Below are 19,692 nucleotides of genomic sequence, written 5' to 3'. Positions count from 1 at the left end.
GGCAGCGGGGACCAGGGACTCCCACGTCCCTGAGGAAGGTCCCCTCTGGGCCCTGGCTTCCTCGGCCACCGTGCACCTGACTCCAGACTCAGCGCATCCCACGCAACAGGAACATGAGCTCCGTGACGACACGGGTGGGAGGGTCTCTTCTGTTCACTGCCGGATCCCCATCGTCCAGCGGTGTACCTGACGCTCAGTAACTATTTCTGAACTAAGTGAAGATCATGCTGATGTTGACGAGGAAAGAGAACGAGGAACAGGAGGGGAGTGGAGCAGAGCTGGTCCCGAAGCCCAACATTCAGAAGCGTGTCCGCACGCCCTTCGCCCTGGCTCTCTTGTGGTCCACTCTGCCCCGAGCCTGGCAGTTCTGGGGGAACCTAAGAGACTCAAACAAAAAGCTTTCAGAAGAAAACAGGAGGAAGGAGGGGTTAAGTGTTAAGGAGAGACCTTGTCAGCTGGAGGATACGGGCTGGTTAGGATGCCTTTCTCGCCAAGAGTGACAGCTCTGGAGCTGTGAGCGGGGAAGAGGCAGGAAGAAACACACAAGCCAGGCTCACTGCCCGCCTGCTCCATCCACCCACCCGGGGCCTAGGGGCCAGACGTAAGGCCAAGCCCCTGGCACCCTGTGAAGAGACGCATGCACATCCCCAAGCTGGGCCCTGGAAAGGCAAGGTCAGGCTAGGGCATCTGGATCTCCAGGCTGGTCCTGCATCAAAGCCGGACACCGAGAACCCAAGAAGCGGGTACGCACACGTGCTCTGCAAACCTCAAAGCACCAACCGAAGGCCGGCGCAGCACAGAGGGCTCGGCGCAGTCATCGCTCATGGTGGGCGTGGCGGGGGTGGTGGTGCGCGGAGCACAGACACATCACACTGTGAGATTACAGCGAGCAGCTGAGAGCAGCTGACGGAGGCAGACAGAACTCACCGACGAGTCTGAACGTACGGAACGGACGCTGGCTTTTTCTCTGACTCTGAATCTAGCCGTGTAAACCATCTCGAGGTAACTAAAGTGCCTCTAACGACCAAATCCCAGCGAGCGGCTGGCCTTCACCGGACACTCCCCAGCAGCCGCTGCCCACCCGCGCGGAGCCCCCACGCTGCTCCCTCAGTTAAGGACCCACTGCGTGCGAGACACTGTGGGCAGGACGCGACCCCAAGGAGCCTACATTGTGGAACAGTCCCCGGGCTGTGAAGGGAAATGACTGCTTCTCAGGAGGAGCAGATGAGAACTGGCTGGCGTCCAGACACGCAGCTGGGGGGACCTCGGCCCGGAAGGCCCGGGGACGGCTAGGGAGAGAGCTGGGGGAGGTGCCACAGAGGAGAGCGTCACTGAGGGCCGAGGCCGGGGGACACAAGCTGCGAGGCTGTAGCCCGTGCTCCCCTGTCACACCCTCACCCCCGCCTGCAGGTCCTGGACTCGACTACAAATGTTAACTATTACAACATCGTCACAGTTTTGTCACTGTTGTACACGGTGAATTCAAAGTCAAATCTAAGACTATCTTTTAATGAAACTTACGAAGTCATGGAACTTATTTCAGAGTTCGGCCTGCCCTCTGGTTCTGGAGATGAGCCACCACTCCCTACAAGTGCAGGTGTACCGCGGTGCCCTACGAGTGATCACTACCAGGCTGGCGGGTAACTAAAACGCAGGAAAGGATTCTCAACTGGGAATGCTTCCAAAATGCCATGGCCTTTCAACGTTTCCACACTGGTTTGGTCTTGATAAGCGACTCAGGAATGAGTTGAACACTTAGCGCTAAGCGAGCATGCGCCTGGACAGAAGGGAAAGACCTCCCGGGCCTTTCGTTATCGCCCTCGCCCTCCAGGCTCTGCCCTCCCCTGCTCCCCCCAGAAAAGTGCAGGGAGGGGGTCTGTTCTTCAGGTGGGGCGGCAAGGACAGTCAAGGGAGACAAGCGTCTCCATGGAAAACGGGCTCTGACTCCAGTGGGCAGGAAGGGGCCCGCTTCTCACGTGGCACTCGAGCCAGGGCGCCGCCAGGCTGGGAGAGGCCGGCGGTGACACGGCCTCCAGGGCTGCTCCACCCACCAAAGCCACCTCGCTCATCCGCGGTTTCAGTTACCCGCCGTCAACCGTGTCCGAAAATAATAAATGGGAAAATCCAGAAATAAACAAGTGCTAAGGTTTGCTCGCGCGGTTCTGAGCCCTGTGATGAAATCCCGTCCTGGCCTTCGTCCTGCACGCCCCACCCGTCAGCCACTCAGGAGCACCCAGGTCGTCGGCTCCGCTGTCTGGGGATCACAGGGCTTGCGCTCAGGACACCCTTCTTCTACTCCGCAGTGGCCCCGAAGCACAAGAACAGTGACTCTGGCATCTGGATGTTCTCTTACTGTGCCTCATTTGTAGAATAAACTTCAGCACAGATGTGTACGTACAGGAAAACCCTAGTACGGGTCTGGTGTTACCCGTGGTTTCAGGCATCCTCTGGGGGTCCTGGAACACATCCCCCGCAGACAAGGAGGCACGACTGCGGCGCCTTCCTGCAGCCTTGGGAAGGCACCACCGGGGCTTCGCCTGGCTTCCCTCCACAGTGGCACACGGGCCCCAGGGGCCCCCGCACTTGGGCGGGAGGGTCACACGGGCCCCCGCTGTGGGCCCCTGCGCCAGGCACCTGTCCCGAGTGACTGGCGGGTACCCGAATGGGACAAACAGCTTGCTCGGCGAAGCCGTCCTGGACACGGACCCAGAGCAAAGCCCTGTTGGGCTTTGGTGTACGGGGACCCCAGCCGCCTCCAACTCCGGCTTAAGAATACGTCTTCTCAAAAGCAGACGAAGCTTGGATGAGAGAGCGGCCGCGAGAAGGAGTCAGAAGGTCGGCTCTGCAGCGCCCCCCCCCCGCCCCCCACCGCTGCTCAGGGCAGGAGCGACCCCACCACCACCTGGAGCTGGGACGTGGCAGTGCAGCCAGCAGCACACCTGGCAGGGACAACCCCACAAAGGACAACCCGAAGGGCCTCTCCCGAAGGAGGGGCAGGAGCAGACGCCCTGGAGGCAGGGCGCTTCTCCTGAAGGTAAAAGGAGCCAGCGAAGCCAGGACAAATAAAAAGCGCTCTGCGGGCCAACCACACTGGGCACCCTCGGCGGCGGGGCCACCGCGCAGCTCCTGACACACACAGTCAGGCTTACCTGGATCTTAGCTGGTGACAAGGACTTCCGCTGCGCAGAGTAGCAGGATCCCTGCGGCACCCGAGGCCACTGGACACCTGCCGGGGGTCCTCGCTCTGGCAGGGGGACGGGGGCGGCCCCAGAACGAGCACAGAGTCGGCCCGCGGCAGAGGTCCTGCCGGACAGCGAGGGCCTGGCTCGCCTGGCTCCCACCTCTCCCGACAACGAGCCGCGGCACCTTCCTGCATCCTGCTCCTTTCTGTTTGCAGCCTTTCCCAGCAGGCGGTGGGGGGCAGAAACAGCTAACTGGAAAGCAGCAAGCTCCCAGGACAGTAGCCAGAAGCAGCGCCTCCAGACTTCCAGGGCAGCTTCCCGCGGCCGGACCGGGTGAGGGAGCCGGCGGGGCCGCGCTCCCTCGGAGAGACACGCATGCGCCGACGCGGGTGCAGCCCGCGCCACCTGGCCGGCCTCGGTCACAGGCTTCCCTGGTGTGTCTCTGAAGCAGAGCCCATTATTTTCAGACCAAAGAAAAATGGCACAGTGTCCGAATCTGAAGCCGCCGACTCAGGGAATCCTGGATCTACAAGCGCTGTTTTTCTGGAGTGCACACATCTGGTTTTCCTCTATATTCTGTCAGTTCTGAAATGCTGTTTGATACCCAACTGAGATAATGCAAAACTGGTGCAAAGCCTAAAATAAATGCAAGGAGCCCAAGGACTTTCCAGTAATACTTAGAAACAAAACTCACAATACAACCAAGAATACACCCAGACACGCGCACACACACACACGCACGCTCACGCACACAAAGCAAAAAACCCTCACGCACTCACAAGACAGGCACTGAGCACAGCTTAATTAAGTGCGTGGCCAGGAGAAGGGCGAGACCCTCATGCCTAAGGCCCCCGGGAGAAGCCACGGTCACTGACCTGTGTCTGCATCTCCGCTTGAGCCCAGCTGGTTATGGTAACATTAGCACTCAACCAGTGGCCTTTTCCAAACCTGGATGTTAATTCAAAGAGCAGCTTCCCCCAGGACAGAGAGATGAGGAGGTGAGAGGAAGACGCCCCAAGCCGCCAACCGGCCAGGAGACCCCGCGGCACAAAATCTATTTTGTACAATTGTACAGCGAATGTCAGAAACAACCAACCATTCTTAAGCCTCTAAACCCAAAGACAGGAACGCTAATCTGCTTCCTGGGATCCCACTTGGAGTTCCTGCCCACGAGGGGCACGGCCAGACACAAGCACAACTGGCAAGGAACCCCAGAACACAACAGAACCAGACCGAACAGCGCTCCCTGGGTGTTCCTGGAGCCCTCGGCGCGAGGCCTGGCCTGGAGACTCCTCACAGGCCTCAGGGCTCCAGCCAATGGATGCAACGTTTCAGAAAAGCATACGCTACGGCCAGGCCAGCAAGCTGGCGCTTCCAGAGCTGACAGGCCAGCAGTCAGGAGCCAGATTTGCAGCTCGGGGCGGTGGCTCCCGTCAACACAAGCAGCTTCTGCCCTCGGCTCCGGCTCCGTTCCTCCTTCCAGCCTCGGGCGTGAGCCTCGATCGCAATCCGGAAGAAAGGAAAACAAAGCCTAAAACTGTGATAAAGCAAAAGCGGAAGTCTGGAGACGCGCGGTATTCAGCCCATCATTCCAGAGAGGGCGGCGCTCCTGGGAACAGATCTTAGCCATGTGTCTAAAGACCTTCCCGTCGAGGGAGGTGGGGGTGACGGGGAGCGGAGTAACTCAGCCACAGTCAAATCCAGGGCCTCCACTTGCCCGTGGGCTCCAGGCCTCTGGCTTCTAGAAGGGTCAGGTGGGGGTGGGTAGGGAGCGGGTAAGACAGCGCTGCAAGAACAAAAAAGGTATTAGTTACGCATGTAAGTGACCTGACCTGTCCAGTCCCAGGGAAGGAAGAGGGTGCCCAGCCATCGGCAAGGAGCTGAAACGCCGAAACACGGACACAGACGCTGCAGCTGCCGTCGCGGCCAGGAAGCAGAGCGCAGGCCGGGGTCGGGCTCAGGCCGGCCTCCCTCCCTGCTCCCCACCCCCTGACTGTGTGCTGGACTCCCACTGTTTCTTTCTTTAATTTGGAAAACTCACCCCACAGAACCACAAAAATTATCGTCGTGTTCACTGTGATGGGACGAAAGAAAGAACTTCCAAAAAGAGGTGATGCAATTTTCCTACTGAGTTCCAGTCAGCAGGGAGCATTTGCCAAAGGACCCACCATGCAAAAGGCCGCTGGGACCCAACTCCACCCCCGGGGCCATGTCCTCCCCAGGAGCCTGCCCGCCCGAGGCCGCGTCTCAGAACAATCCATGCTGACGTGAGGCACATGAGGTTACTGTGCGCTCAAGAAGGTATATGGGGACCAAACAGCCCAAATCCCCGTTCTGCATCCACAGCAGAGCTGCCACAGGTCCAGAATCCTTCCTGGGAACAGACAGGGTGCTCTGGACTGAGTGTCGAAGCCCTGATTCCCTGCGTGATGGGGTGCGGGTGTGGAGGTGGGGCCTTCAGGAGGTATTAGGGTTGGACGAGGCCACGAGTGTGAGGCCCCTACGAGAGGTCAGTGCCCTTCTAGGAGGGAGAGAGACACAGGACCCCGCCCACAGGCACACCAAGGAAACCATGGCCTCTTGTTTGTTACCACGAGTGACCAGGGAGGAAGCTGAGACTCAGAGGCTAACTTATGTGCCCAGGACCGCAAGGCAGAAAGAACGCAACCAAGCAGAAGAGGCTCTGAGGGCGGCTGTTCCGACTCCCTCCAGGCTGCCCCAGTACAGCACGAGGCCAGGTCCAGTCACATGGGACGGGAACGCGTCAGAAAGAGTCAAAGAAGGTTACATGGCAAATCAGACAAGAAGAAACTTCGAAAGCCTCATCTGACTTTAGAAATCATTTCCCTTTAAAATAGAAGGAAGAGCACGCACTCTCAACCTCTCTCCACCGGCCTCTGTGATGAAAAGGCTTTGAGCCCTTCGTTCCATCTCCTTGGCCGACTTGTCTCCTTGCCAGACACCTGCCCATCTGGCATCATCCGCCTGGGGGTATCTATCTTCCGGCTCCGGGGGCTCCGGGGAGCTCAACTCAGGTGCCGGTGGAGCACCGCCCTAAATGGAAGAGAATTCTCTCAAAAAGACCCACCTGGCGGTTACATCACAAAGACCTACTTCCAGGGAGCCCCGCTTTCCCTCCTGTTCGCCGTGCCCGGTTTACCCAAGTGCCCCCCGTCCCCTCAGAGCCTGGTCTGGACGGCTGACGGCCGCGGCCACGCGTGTGGCCTGGGAGGCACCTGTCTCCCCGTCTCCCCCTCCGCACCCGCCCTCGCTCGGTAACGCATCTGCCAGCAGGCGGGGCGGCTGTCACCGGGCTGCTGGCCCACGCTGCCCCCTTCTAAAGGGCTCCGCTCTGAAGCTGGATGTCCACACCAACGTGCATCTTTCGCCGCAGGAAGGCCACGGTCAGAGTCTGAGCCGACCTTCACCGGTCAGCACGAGGGTCGTGTCTGTAGAGCAAGGGGACAGCGTGGGAACGTTACGTGGGCACGGGGCTGAGAGCAACAGCTCAGCGGGCAGCTCTGAAGCTGGGTATAGGGCCACCCGAGGAGCTGTCTGCTCGTTTTACTTTGGCGTCAGCAAGAAACATCGCCTGGATTCTTGAAATCAGTGACTGTGTTTGCCTACACACGAAAATAGTTCTAGATGAGTTTTCTACCCTGAATGCCTGTCATCCGCGGCGTGCCTGTCGGTTCAAGGGTCCTTCAGCCCCTCCCTCCCTCTTCCTCTCTCACACACCTGACGGGGGTGCCAGGTGCTACCTTCTCTCTCCAGTCCAAGCCCAGTGGCACATCACACGGACTGCATTTCATTAGGGGGCCGCAAGTCCTCAGAAGAGATGTAAAGAAAGACGGTAGCGGAGTTTGCCAGTACGTCTGCAAATGTTCCCCCTTGGTCGCTGTGTGAGAGGGAACTCAGAATGAGGGGAAGCGTCCTGATTCCTTGGGACCTCCTTGACCAGAAATCGGCCTCTGCTCTGGAGCTGCGTGGAGCCCGAACGTGAGCATCTGCGCCGGTTCTGCCTCGGGTGGCGTCAAATTTCTGAACACAACGCCCACGGGGCCCAGGCTGGGGGCCCGTCTGCGTCCTCCCACTCTGCCAGGCACTCCAGACCCGCCGGAGCAGCGGCCTTGGCCCGCACCCGGGCGCCCTGATCAGACTGGGCCTGTGATTTCTAGACGAAAGATTCCTCACGAACACACAGTGAAGCCCACGGTCACCCTGAAGTGCACTCTCACAGGGGGGAAAAGTGGGACATGACATTGTGCTTGAAAGGTTTGTCTTCTGCAGTAACTCTGCTGAGTGGCTCAAGGCCTCACTCGTGTCCCAGCCCCATGCGAGCTCTCACGCCGCAGGCCCGTCTGGTGGCCCCGGCCCCCCGGCTCAGCTTCCGGCAACTTCCACCACGTCCTCCTGAGACCTCCAAGCCCTGGAGACCCGTGGTGCCGGGAGAGCCCAGCGCCAACTCCGGCACCCCACCCGCCCAGATCCACTGTCTAAACTCAGACGCCGCACACGGTACAGCGACTCCCCTCTGGGCTGCAACCACCAAAGTCCACACGCGACTCCACCTAGAGCACGCAGAGCGAGCCTCCAGTCTCTACAACGTGGACGGCCAGAGCTCCTGCGCTCGCTCGGGGAAAAGCCAGGGCCTGCGCAGAACAGGAGGGAAACGTCCCCACGGGTACTTTCCATCCCCTGTTTCTCTTACTGTAAGGAAGTGAACCATCTGGAAAAATGGCCAGCACTTCACGGGGCAGCCCCATTATAGGGCTGGCCTTCCACCCACCCTCCTCCACAGCTAGAAATCCAGAAAGTAAATTCCTGGTGCAGGAGTGGTAACTCGGTTCCTTCCAACAGACAGCAGCTGCCCTGACGGCGTCTGGAGTACAGTTGCTGGGGTGAAGAATCCTTAGCTGCTCTGCACCATCACCCAAACGCCAGGGACACTGCTCCAGCACTAGGCATGGGCTCCACTGCCCGCTGCACGCACGCCCCTCACGGAAAACACAGACAGTGACAGAAAAGCTTCAGGAGAGCCCAGAGAAGTCACCAAACCTTCCTTATGCAGAAAACGTTCTACAACTTCGGCCTCACTAAAAAGAAGTTTGGAATTAGTCAGAACTCACAATTTTTCAGCCTACTGAGCTGTAAGTTTAGGTAAGTACTGCTGCAGACACTTCCAAGTTATTACTCACGACTAAAATCATCAGTGAACACATGCCACACTTTAAAACGGCTTAAAAGGAAACGTGCATCAAACTGCTTCCAGCTCGCCTGCATAGCTTACAGGTAACTAAGGCCGGCGTGAGGCAATTACTATTGCATTCATTCACCGACAAGGAGCCACTGAGCACTGGCAACTGACACTACACTGGGTACTGTGAAGAGCAGAAATGAACAAAATTTGGATCCAATAGCATTAAAGCTATTTAACCTAACATTTTAAACGCATATTTGAAAATGATGAAACTCATCAAAAACGATTCTCGAATTTTAAGGCCTGTCACTCCTCCCTTGCCTGTCTGGAGTCAAAACCTTTGAGGTGGGGCTTGACCAAAGGGGCTCAGGGCCGTGGGCGATGCGTCCAAACAATCGGAAGGGCCTTTGGGGTTTTCTTGTAAAGCTACTCAGCCTCAGCTGACCTGAGCCTCCAAAGACATCGTGACTCTAATGACCTACAATACTGGAACCGCACACGTAAGTAACCACATGGTGCAACTTTTTCTAAAAACATCATTACAATATCCTTCCCGGCCCAAACCTCTGTCAACCTCCTCTGGGCCTTGTCTGACCAGAAACCGTCTTGTTCGTCACAGCTCTAGGGACAAATGACAGGCGTGGATTGCCCCGCCAGCGTCACTAACTGGCCATCTTCAGCCACGCCTAAAACTGCCTTCCCCGCTGCCCACGGGCCCAGGAGGTGGCGAACGGGGAGCCCTCCGGCAGCCCCAAGCCTCCGCTGGGGACTAGGATTCCCGAGGAACGGAGCTGGCAGCAGGAGATGCCGCCGGGTCCCGCTGCCCCGGGCAGGGCGACAGCCTGCAGCGCCACGCTCGCTTCCACGGCCGGGCAGCAGGAGACGCGCCGTTGTTTCTGTGACTCTTCTAGGGTATTTTTGGGAACCACTCAACACCAAACTCCCTCCACATCTGGCCTTTTCTCATTTAAACGATATTTTCCACCATTTCTGGTAGAGAAGGCTTTTCCATGAGGGGTTAATTCCCTGAGCTACCTAGGTTCTCCAAGATGTGTGTCTGTGTTTTGGAAGGAACATATTTTCTTGAAGGGAACATTTTTATTAGAAGTGAAGTGACAGTGTGAGGGCTTCCCTGGTGGTGCAGTGGTTAAGAATCCACCTGCCAATGCAGGGGACACGGGTTCGAGCCCTCGTCTGGGAAGATCCCACGTGCCGCGGAGCAACTAAGCTCCATGCGCCACAACTACTGAGCCCACGTGCCACAACTACTGAAGCCCACGTACTTAGAGCCCGTGCTCCGCAACAAGAGAAGCCACCGTGATAAGAAGCCCGCACACTGCAACGAAGAGTAGCCCCTACGCGCCGCAACTAGGGAAAGCCCGTGCACAGCAACAAAGACCCAATGCAGCCAAAAATAAAAGTATAAATATTTTTTAAAAAAGAAGTGAAGTGACAGTGTGTACCATCTGCAAGGCTGAGACTGCTCTCCTGGCGTGGCAGACCACTAAAAGTGGACTAGAGTCCCTGGGAATGGCAGACACTGTTTCACTGCTATAGATAAAGGCACCCTACACACACACCACACACACCCCACACACACACACACACACACACACACACACACACACACACAGCCCTTCTTCTCATCCACCCCAAAAAAGGCCTACACTCCAAAAAAGTCCTACACATAAAATGTTGGATACTTCCCACCTCTTCTAATCTTTTTCCCAGCTGGGTTTATAATGCCTCATTTCATGGAAAAAGTTCCGAGAGCTACTGAAATTTACTTTTAAGCAAAGTATAAGGATGGACACAAATGCCAAAGAACTCGAGAGAGGTTTAAGAGTCTCGAGAACACCAGGCTATTTAGTTACGTACTGGTGAAGTTATCTCACAGATGCAGGAGGAGAGTAACCTGGACACATCACCGTGTTGCCTTTTTTAAACACAGGTGACCCATGCATGTGTGTGTTTCTGTGCGTGTGTGTGTGTGTGTGTGGCATATTCATTATTGCAGAGACGGGCTTTGCCAGAACACACACAACTCCCAGGTTTCCAAGTGTCCTGACGTCGTTCAGCCTACAGACAGACAACTTTTTTCATACGCATCTTAGATGACGTTAACCACAACTGTAAAAAAATAAAAATCTACCAAAATACGCATCTAGTTGAAACAGTACTAAACCATGTCGTGATTCACAATGTAAGCACCGTGACTAAAGCTCCAGTCTTTAAAGATGCCCCAAGTGGCTGAAAATCTCCCAACTATGGAGACAAAACGGACCCAGATTCCGATGTTCCAACAGATACGACATTGCCTGGCAATGGAGCTGGGACCAAGTGAGCGCTCACATCTCACTGGATCTGCATCGCCTGGATCCACACGCCCTCTGGAAGCAGCTCTGTGACTCTTCACGGCTCTGCTCCACCCCTGAGCGCCTACTGAATGCTCAATGCGACAGGCAAGAACAGAGCGTGGACCTGCCCCTTACCTTTCTCACACACTCCTAGTTTGTTACCTCCCCCCAGTAAAACTCCTAAGGGCCAGGCAGAGGGAGTTCTGTCACTTTAGTCTCCACAGAACGAGGCAGAGAAGACATATCACAGCTCACAAGCATCGAAACTCGCTTGAAACATCCCTTGATGGTGGTGTAGGGGGAGGTGACGCTGGTGGAGGTGACAGTGGCTATGCAGTCCTGGTGGTGGAGGTGACAACAGCAGTGATGACAGCAGAGGGGGAGGTGACAGTGGCTGCTCAGTCCTGGTGGTGGAGGCGACAACAGCAGTGATGACAGCGGAGGGGGAGGTGACAGTGGCTGTGTAGTCCTGGTGGTGGCAGTGACAACAGCAGTGATGACTGTGTTCTAGAGACCTGGAGCCAAGGCGGGGGCTTGAGGACTCATATGAGAGCTGGGGGCTGCATCCAACCTGGACTTGACCTCCCTGCACAACCCTGGAAGAGGCACCGGCTACTGTCCCCACGTGTAAAGGAGAATAACATCCCCTAGTTCACATCATCAACAGCAACACAAGGCTGGGGTGTCAGAGGGAGCGTATGTCCAGCTCCAGAAAGGGACACCGGCCCCGTGGGCAGCGGGCTGGCTCCTCCCATGGCTGTGGCAGCCGGGGAGGCCGGAGCATGACACTGGAGGTGCAGGGGGCCCCAGCCTCCTCCTCCTGGGTTGTACTCTGACCTTTAGTGACAACTCGGTATTAACTAAAACAAAGGCGCCAGCGCCCTCCCAGGGGCGGGCCTGCCCTCGGGTGCTGACGAGCCCAGGAAACAGAGGCGCCGCAGACACAGTGGCCGGGGGGCCTCGCGGTCGGCCAGCAGCAGCCTGCTCGGGAGCACCGCTTCTTAGTCACACGAATAAACGTTGCGGTCTTTGCTTTGTTTTCTTAAACTCCCCCCAAACCAAGAGGAACAGAATGCAAAACTTAGAAATCGTAAAAATCTAGATTTTAAAAATCTCAATTCTTTAAATGCAGAAAAGGACATTTTAAGACTGTTCTAACAGTTCAACAAAGATTTAACAATACACAATAATCATAAAAAACGCACCCAACTTTTACCATCGGCCAAGCTGCCCCAACGAAGCACAGTTAATAAGTGTCAAGTTCTCGATGCAGATTCTATGCCACTCGGGTGGGTGGGCTGCGGTCTCGATGCCAGCGCTGACAGACTAACTCCCAGCCCACCAGCCTGAGCGGGGAGGCTCATTTCCGGGGCTCGTGGTGCGTGATTCACCCAGTAACCGTCTCCATGAAAATCCACCGGGCCTCTCTGGGCACTCAGGCAGGCCCCTCCTCCCCGTGAAGGACACAGGCCCTGCCCTTCAGGAGCTCACGGTCAAGCCACGCCGGGCCCAGAATGGATGCCGGGAGATGTCACATCCCTCTTTGCCAGCAACATCCCACACCGCCCTCAGGAGCGTGGTCACCATGGGGCCTGCACGTCTGCACCCCAGCTCTCAAAAGCTGGTGACATCCGCCCCGCGGACCCTGCCACCGTGCTGTGAGGCCCTGGGCCCACTGGGGGAGCCCTCATGGAGAACCGAGGGGCTGGGGGGACAGCCCAGCTCCAGGCCCGGGAGGGATCCCTTGGACAGGGCAGCCCCGAGCCTCCAGACGACCCGGTGACATGACGTGGCAGAACCACCTCCTCCCGCTGGGCCCGGTGAACCCCGAATGGTGAAGGGTAATAATTTTTTTTTTTAATTTATTTGTTTTTGGCTGTGTTGGGTCTTCATTGCTGTGCAAAGATTTTCTCTAGATGTGGCGAGCAGGGGCTACTCTTTGTTGCGGTGCACAGGCTTCTCATTGCGGTGTCTTGTTTTATTGTGGAGCACGGGCTCTAGGCGCGCGGGCTTCAGTAGCTGTGGCACGCGGGCTCAGTAGTTGCGGCTCGAGGGCTCTACAGCGCAGGTTCAGTAGTTGTGGCGCGCGGGATTCAGTAGTTGTGGCTTGCAGGCTCTAGAGCACAGGCTCAGTAGTTGTGGTGCACGGGCTTAGTTGCTCCACGGCATGTGGGATCTTCCCGGACCAGGGCTCGAACCCGTGTCTGTTGCATTGGCAGGTGGATTCTCAACCACTGCGCCACCAGGGAAGCCCCAAGCATAATAACTGATTGTCTTCTCTGGCCCCAAATTTGGCGGTGGGGGCGGGGGTCGTACAGCAAGGGATGGCCGCAACCAGGTGACGATTAGACCAGCAGCACAGGGACGCGCCCCAGTGCTCACAGTCTCACAATAAAGCGCGTGGTTCCCGGCATGCGCTCGTCTACACAGCTGAAGGGTGACTGGCTCAGGACTGGCTCTAACCGGGGCAGATTCAGAGCCAGATGTCTCTGTGCCACAAGGCCAGCGTCAACGCGGGTCCCCAGTCCTACGGTCTCACTGCCAGCCGCTGTCCCCCGAGCCGAGATGAGGCGCTCACCCCGCCTCCCTTGAACTCACGCACGCTGAGCAGCTCAGAACGCTCAAAGCAGAACAGCCAGGAGACGGAGCAGAGGCAGCGCCTCGTCTGTGTCACTGCATGTGTCCCCTCGGAATCTTCCTGAATTACCCAGATGAACCCAACGCGGGGACCACACTCGTGGACGTGACAGACACGCTCGGCCTCACACCCACTCCCTCCTCAGCAGTGGTCTTCACTTGAGGGGTCAGACGTGAAGCTCTAAGTGAAACAACACACTTCGACGCCTCAGACAACCTGACCCCCAAGAAAACAGTGACCTTTAGAGAAGTGAGAGGGAAAGAATAAAGCACACGCACACGTCCCAGGAGACGTGTGGCTTTGACATGAAGCGCCTGTGACCCCACAGAGCCCCACCACAGAGCAGGCCCTGCCCGGACCCACACCCCCCTCCCGCCAGGAGGATGCCCTCCGCTTCCCCACCACCATCTGCCTCCTGGAAGCCAATGTGACACTGAGAGCATTTCCAGAACAAACGTCCTCTTTCGGCCACTTCTTTCCTCCAATTCTCAGAGGTCACCTCCCGTGTAACATCTGTACTTCCAGATTCAGTTCTGCAACTGCACTGCCACCTCCTAAACTGAGGAAGATTATTTTGCCTTTCCTCCAACTGATTAGAGAAATCAGAAAGATTATTTTGAGTTGGCTAAATCTTCAACCACATCCAATTCATCAGAACCAAAGCCTGTACCTCTTGCTGTCTAAACTGAATATCCAGATATTCCCTTTAAAGACATGGCCACGTTTTTACCCAAAATTCACCATGCAAATTCGGAGAGCCCACTGTGTGGGTCGCAGGTGATTTCTGAGAAGCCAGGAGGCGCTGTGGTTCCGTGGGAACCAGTCCCCGGTCTGAGAGCATGACCCTCAGCCTGCCCTGCCCTTCCTAAGGGTCAGATCCCTGAAGCCCAGCACCTGCTGCTGCCAGCACCGGGGACCCCGCTGACTGGGGTCAAATTCAGACAGTTATCGACAGTACACAGTCCTGCGGCGTGAAGAGAATGCACCCCGAAATTGTCATGCATTACTGCAAAGTCACCCGGCCCCGGCCGTGAGCAACTGAAGCAGGACAGAACCCATCGTGGTGCTTTAAGGGCCTGGAAGCGAGCGGAACCCCTCTGTGGACAAGACAGCACAGTGGTGGGGAAAGGTGGGTGTCTGGGAGGCAGGGAGGCCCTGCCACGTGCCTATGCACATCATCAGATGGGAAAGCCCCCTGCACGTGGTGGGGCTGTCCCACACCCCACCCTGCTGCCCCACGCACGGCCAGGAGGAGTCGGGATGGAAACGGTGAGGCCGCCTCTCGAGGCCCGAAGGCAGACTCACACCCGCAGTGCACCTCTGAGCTCTAAGGAGGGCGGACAGACCTGGAGCCAGAGCCGGGTTTACCTGGCCCACCGGTGAGCTGGGACGCAGGAAAGCCGGCCGGGGAGCAGTGGCCCCAGCTTGGGGTGTCCCCTCTCTCCCCCAGAGGGGAACCCCTCCTCACCTGGAAAAGCTCCTCCGGCAACCACAGGGTAGGGAGAGCAGCTCCCCAAGCACCCACTGGGGTCCAAGGCCCAGTGTTTGTTGGCTGGACTCAGAGAGGCCCCACTTTGGAGGCTCAAATTCAAACCTTAACGGTGACCCGATTCCCCAGCGACGAGCCCAACTGAAGTGACTGCTCCGTCCACAGCTCTGGGGCCTGCCTGCCAGCCAACAGCGCAGGAGGCTAACGGCACTGTTCCCGCAGCCAGGCCCCTGCTGCCCACATACTCACGACAGCGGGCGGACGTGACCGCTCCTTTCAAAGAGCAGCATCTTTTTGCTTAAACACAGACCCTCACTTCCCCCCCAAAACAGCCTGCATTTCGAGGGGCAGAACATCAGGCCAGCACAGCCCTGGAGGCAACCAGACTCCAGGCGTGAAAGGCAAACTGTTGCGTGATTGAAGGCGAGGATTTATGGGCAATGCGCGGAAAGGTCTCAGCGGAAGGACAGACGCTGTGCTAAAGGGACACAAGGCACAACTTACTGCTCCCTAAACATGTTTTTAATCACATCATTCTTAATTAATGCACCAAACCAGGTCAAATTCTAATCCTGTACAATTCATTTAACAATTTTAAATATCTTGCTAAGGTTAAAAGTGTCCACATAAGCTCACAAACATCTCTAACATATACAGCGGCAAAGCCAAGAAAGCACATGTTGCCGGAGTGAACCCGACATGAACCTCGCGTGCGGCCTTGTTGACCGATGGAACCCTCTGGGGACTGTTCTGTCTACACTCGGCCAACTCGACGTCCGGGTCAGGGAGAGGAACGAGCCTCACTGAGATGCTGAGGCGTCTCAGCATCCGATCATGACTGTCACTCCACTCGACAGGGACTGGGTGAGAAGTGTGACTGGGACATTTTTCCAGTAACCGGAACCCGTGCTCTCAGCTCAACTGGAGCTTCACCTCTAACCCCCATGCTCTCCTCTCCGCCACCCTCACCCCTCCACCCTGGGTTTGAGTGCCTAGCCTCACAGGGCCTACCTGGGGGTTGGGGGGCCCCTCAACCCTTAATCTGCTCCAACAGACGCAAGCGGCAGATCGCGGTACGTGAGGCCCAACGTGGGCGGCGGGGTCCACGCTGCAGTGTGGAGAAGGCTGCCCTCCCGCTGGCAGAGGCTGGCTCGACACCCCTGCGCTGCTCCCCGCTGTAACCGACCCTCCAGGACAGGGCTCCTCTCCCTACACCTTCCCCGAAAGCACAACGGAAAGGCAAGCAAACACAGCTGCCCGGAAGCGACACCCCTCCCCAGGCTGCCGGGTCACCTCGGGCCACCTCACCAGCAGCAGCAGAGAAAACCAGAGCACAACTCTGGGAAAGCAGAGGTTTTGCTTCAAGGCTCAAGTGACAAAGAGCCCCCAGCTTTCCCGACCTGTAGTAAGAGCCCTGAGAAGGATGCTAAAGAAGAGGGGTAACTAAGGTTAAAACTCAGCGCAGCTTTTAAAATGCCGCAACTCTTTGGCCTTTTGCCAAGGCAGCCATTTTTCTATATTAATACTGCTTTAGGACTTTGATTAGAACCTCATGAGTATGCTCAAGATGACACTTTCAACGAAGAAAGTCCAACTTGAACATCGCACTCATCCCAAGGCGCTCCGAGGGCTCAACAGGAAACCCTCGGGGCGTGACGTCCTTTGGTTTCGAGTCCAGCAACGCACACCCTGCATGACCATTTGTGGCAGACACGAGGCCCTCGCCGAGGATGTGGGAAGCGCACACAGTGTGCCAGAAGGGAGCGTGCACTCAGCTCTGAGAATAGTGTCTATGGTTATCTTGATAGTGACTGAGCTCCATGGTCATGATTCCTAAGTTACGTTCTATAAAAAAGGAAGATCGTCCAGACTCTCTCATAATTATTCAGGTTATAAACATCTCTTTAACAGAAACTCTTCATGAGGACGTGAAAACGTCAATCCTCGAATTCACCAGCAATTTCACTCCATCTTAGAAAGCAAATCACCCCTAGAACGCCTCGGCCGGACGCTTCACTCTGTAGACAGTTCACATCAGGTGAGCTCACTGAGGGTTTCAGGGTCTTTTTCTCAGGACCAGAAAAAAAGGCAGTGGTTGGAGTTTGACAGCAATGAACGGGAACGAAACCTGCCTTATTCTAACAGACAGCTGCTGCACAACAGCCCAGGGCCCAGCCGTCCACATGCCCCAGCCCCGTGTGTCTCCGTGTGTCCCCGGGGCCAACGCTCCCGCTCCTGCCACGCTGGGATCCACCGCAGGTGAGCACTTACCTGCCCATCTTGTCCCACGTGGTGTATCTGTAGATTGCCCTGCAAAATGGATGAATAAGGGTGTGATCAAAGACAACAGCTTCAAGATGCACGAGACAGAGGCAGGAACGTCCCCAGGCCATTAGTGAAAACCAGCAAAACCATTAACATCAATTCCAACATCGGTCCCTTGTAGCCATAAAAATCCCAAAATATCAATACTTAGGCTGAGTTTACGGGTGCTATTTTTTCTTACAAAAACAAATAAAACAAACCAGTTAAAAAACATTGTAGCCATCCCCCAACCCTGACCCCCAAATGGAAATGTCTTTTTTCTAACTCTTCACTTTGAAACAATCTCAGACTCACAAGAAGAACCAAAAGTAGTACAGAGAGGTCCTGCGTCCCATCACCCAGCTTCCCCTTTGGGACATCTGACACATCATGGAGCATTACGGCAACCAGGAAATCAATGGGACGTGATGCAATTAACCAGACTACAGGCCTACTGAGATCTCACCAGCTGGAAATTCATTTTCATTTGTTTAAAAAAAATAATAGTTGTTTTAAGTCTCGTCGGCGCCGCTAAATGTCTCTTTACAGATATCCTCATTTTGACAAAAAAACTACCTAATTTTTAAGTGAACAAAGTAAGGTTTCATTGTGATAAGAAGACTAACTGCACATTGTAACTTATTACAAAGTAATCATTACACTATCAGCAATTTTTTCTAATTCAATGCATTCAATTCCTAATGGAAGCAAAAAAAAAAAACCCACTGGATTATATAGAGGAGGAATTCAGTTAAGAAAACTAGAAGAAAAAAAAAAAAGGGCAAAACTGATACTAAAAATTGGAATTCAGTAAGTATTCTAATGAATTTTTAGCAGAAACAATATAAAAGCGGATGTACATTGATTTCTCCTTTTCCAACCCTAACCATTTTCCTTCCTTTCAAGGGCCGCCAGCAAGGCAGGAGTGCTGGTAGACAGACGGCCGGCCCTCTGTGGCCGTGGCCTCCCCCTCACCTGTGCCTGGAGAAGGGAAGCTCCCCTGCCCCCAAGGGGGCGCCTGCGCTTAGCTTGCTGCCCACTCCCCCCGTCAACATGTTGCTCTGTGTGAGTTCACAGACAGTCACCCCCAGTCTGCTGGCCCCGCAGGAGGCAGGGGGAAGCCCACTCCTTACCTGCGGTCAGGCCTCCCGGGACCTGCCCCTCCCATCCCCCAGCCTCTGTGCGCTGCTCCCCTTCACCGCCCCACCCCCAGCCCCGCTAGCCTCCCCACCCCCCGGGCACCCACCTGGCCGTGCGCCCCACCTTCCCATGGACACACCTGTCCCGTCATCTGAGGACTCACAGGGATTTGTCCAGCTCGGAGCCGTCCCCTCAGAACCCGCCCACCTCTTCCCTCTCTGACTGTGGGGCTGGGGGCTGGGGGCTGGGACTGAGAGGTCGGGGGCACTAACGTCACCCACTTAAGGAAAGCAGCCCGGTGCGGCCGGAACACGAGAAGCCAGCAGGCACCGCTAAACGAGTCCCAGGCTTCCCCGGGACTCTCCAGAGACCGGGGGCCAACAGCCCCTGGCGCCGATGCCGGAGGCTGGAAGCAAGCCCGGCCCTCAGCTCCGCCCACATGGCACACGTTGGGGGGGATATCCAGGGCGAGCACTGCTCCCAGGTGGGGACAAGGTGCAGGAAGCCACGCCCCAATCTGCGGGCTGCAGCCCTGCGCCCCGCAAAGGACAAAGGTCAGAGTGCAGAGGGCCCGTGGGCACAGAGTGGGCCCCGGGCTGGCAGCCAGACTCACCTCGCTGTCCTGCGTGATCTGCACCTGCTCCCCTTGAGGCACCTGGGCGATGTGGAGGTGGCCCTGTGGGATCCGCAGAAGAGAAGACACCAAGAAGCATCAGAAGAAACAAGAAACGCTCTCCGAAACGTTTGTTCCTGATTCTCCACTCGCAGTTCAAGAAAAGACAGCTAAGGCCTGAGTGGCCAGCATCACACACGCACGGTGTGAGCTTACTAAACACCCTCTCGAAGTCTACTGTAAGGACATAACACAGAACACTTTGCAGTAATTCTTAAAGGGGCAACGAGGCCTAGGAAAAATCTGTTACATCTTTAAATGTTACTAAACAGGCAAATTTAAGAATGCGAAGGACATACAGGAAAAGGGAGAAACCACAATTCTCCAGAAAGCTAAACTGACAAGCTTTTTTTAAAAGTGTACTATCAACTCAGAGGGACCAGAAACCTCATGGACTTTCAGACAGGGTCCCTAGTGACCTGGGGGTGCTGGAGGCTAGGAGGGTGGGTGGCAGTTGTACACGTGTCTACACAGAAAACACGTCAGCCAACTCTTTTTAAATCAAAGAAACACGTGACTACTTGAACAGCTGCAGTAAACGATAGACGTGCTTCCAAAGTCTCAGACTCCAAGTCAAATGCACTCATGTTTGTAGACACAGGCAGACAGATAGCTCCTGTAAACCTTAACTCAGCTCGATGAAACGAATATCCATTATCTTACTTAAAATTTTACCTTGATCAAAATGGACCCGAAAATAAACTACTGT

General features: G+C 56.0%; 1 protein-coding gene across 10 annotated transcripts in view; it reads right to left on the bottom strand.

Moving 5' to 3' along the window:
• BANP (BTG3 associated nuclear protein) overlaps positions 1–19,692 on the bottom strand; it is a 104,213-nt gene that overhangs the window by 11,046 nt on the left and 73,475 nt on the right. For 7 of the 10 annotated variants that reach the window (XR_010939381.1, XM_067721305.1, XM_067721308.1 and 4 more), the window contains 2 exons: positions 18,924–18,988; positions 17,138–17,176 (listed from right to left, as the gene is read on the bottom strand). Coding sequence is in view for 9 of the 10 variants with exons in the window: in XM_067721305.1 (XP_067577406.1) it covers positions 17,138–17,176; positions 18,924–18,988 (104 nt within the window). In the remaining variant the exon portion in view is untranslated. The remainder of the gene's footprint in view (positions 1–17,137; positions 17,177–18,923; positions 18,989–19,692) is intronic. The other 3 variants (XM_067721311.1, XM_067721304.1, XM_067721307.1) reach the window with 1 other exon arrangement.

Source organism: Pseudorca crassidens, chromosome 20 (assembly GCF_039906515.1).
Source record: "Pseudorca crassidens isolate mPseCra1 chromosome 20, mPseCra1.hap1, whole genome shotgun sequence".
NCBI lineage: Eukaryota > Metazoa > Chordata > Mammalia > Artiodactyla > Delphinidae > Pseudorca > Pseudorca crassidens.
The sequence above is the reverse complement of the archived record's forward strand: the minus strand, read 5'-3'. Positions and strand labels throughout refer to the sequence as shown.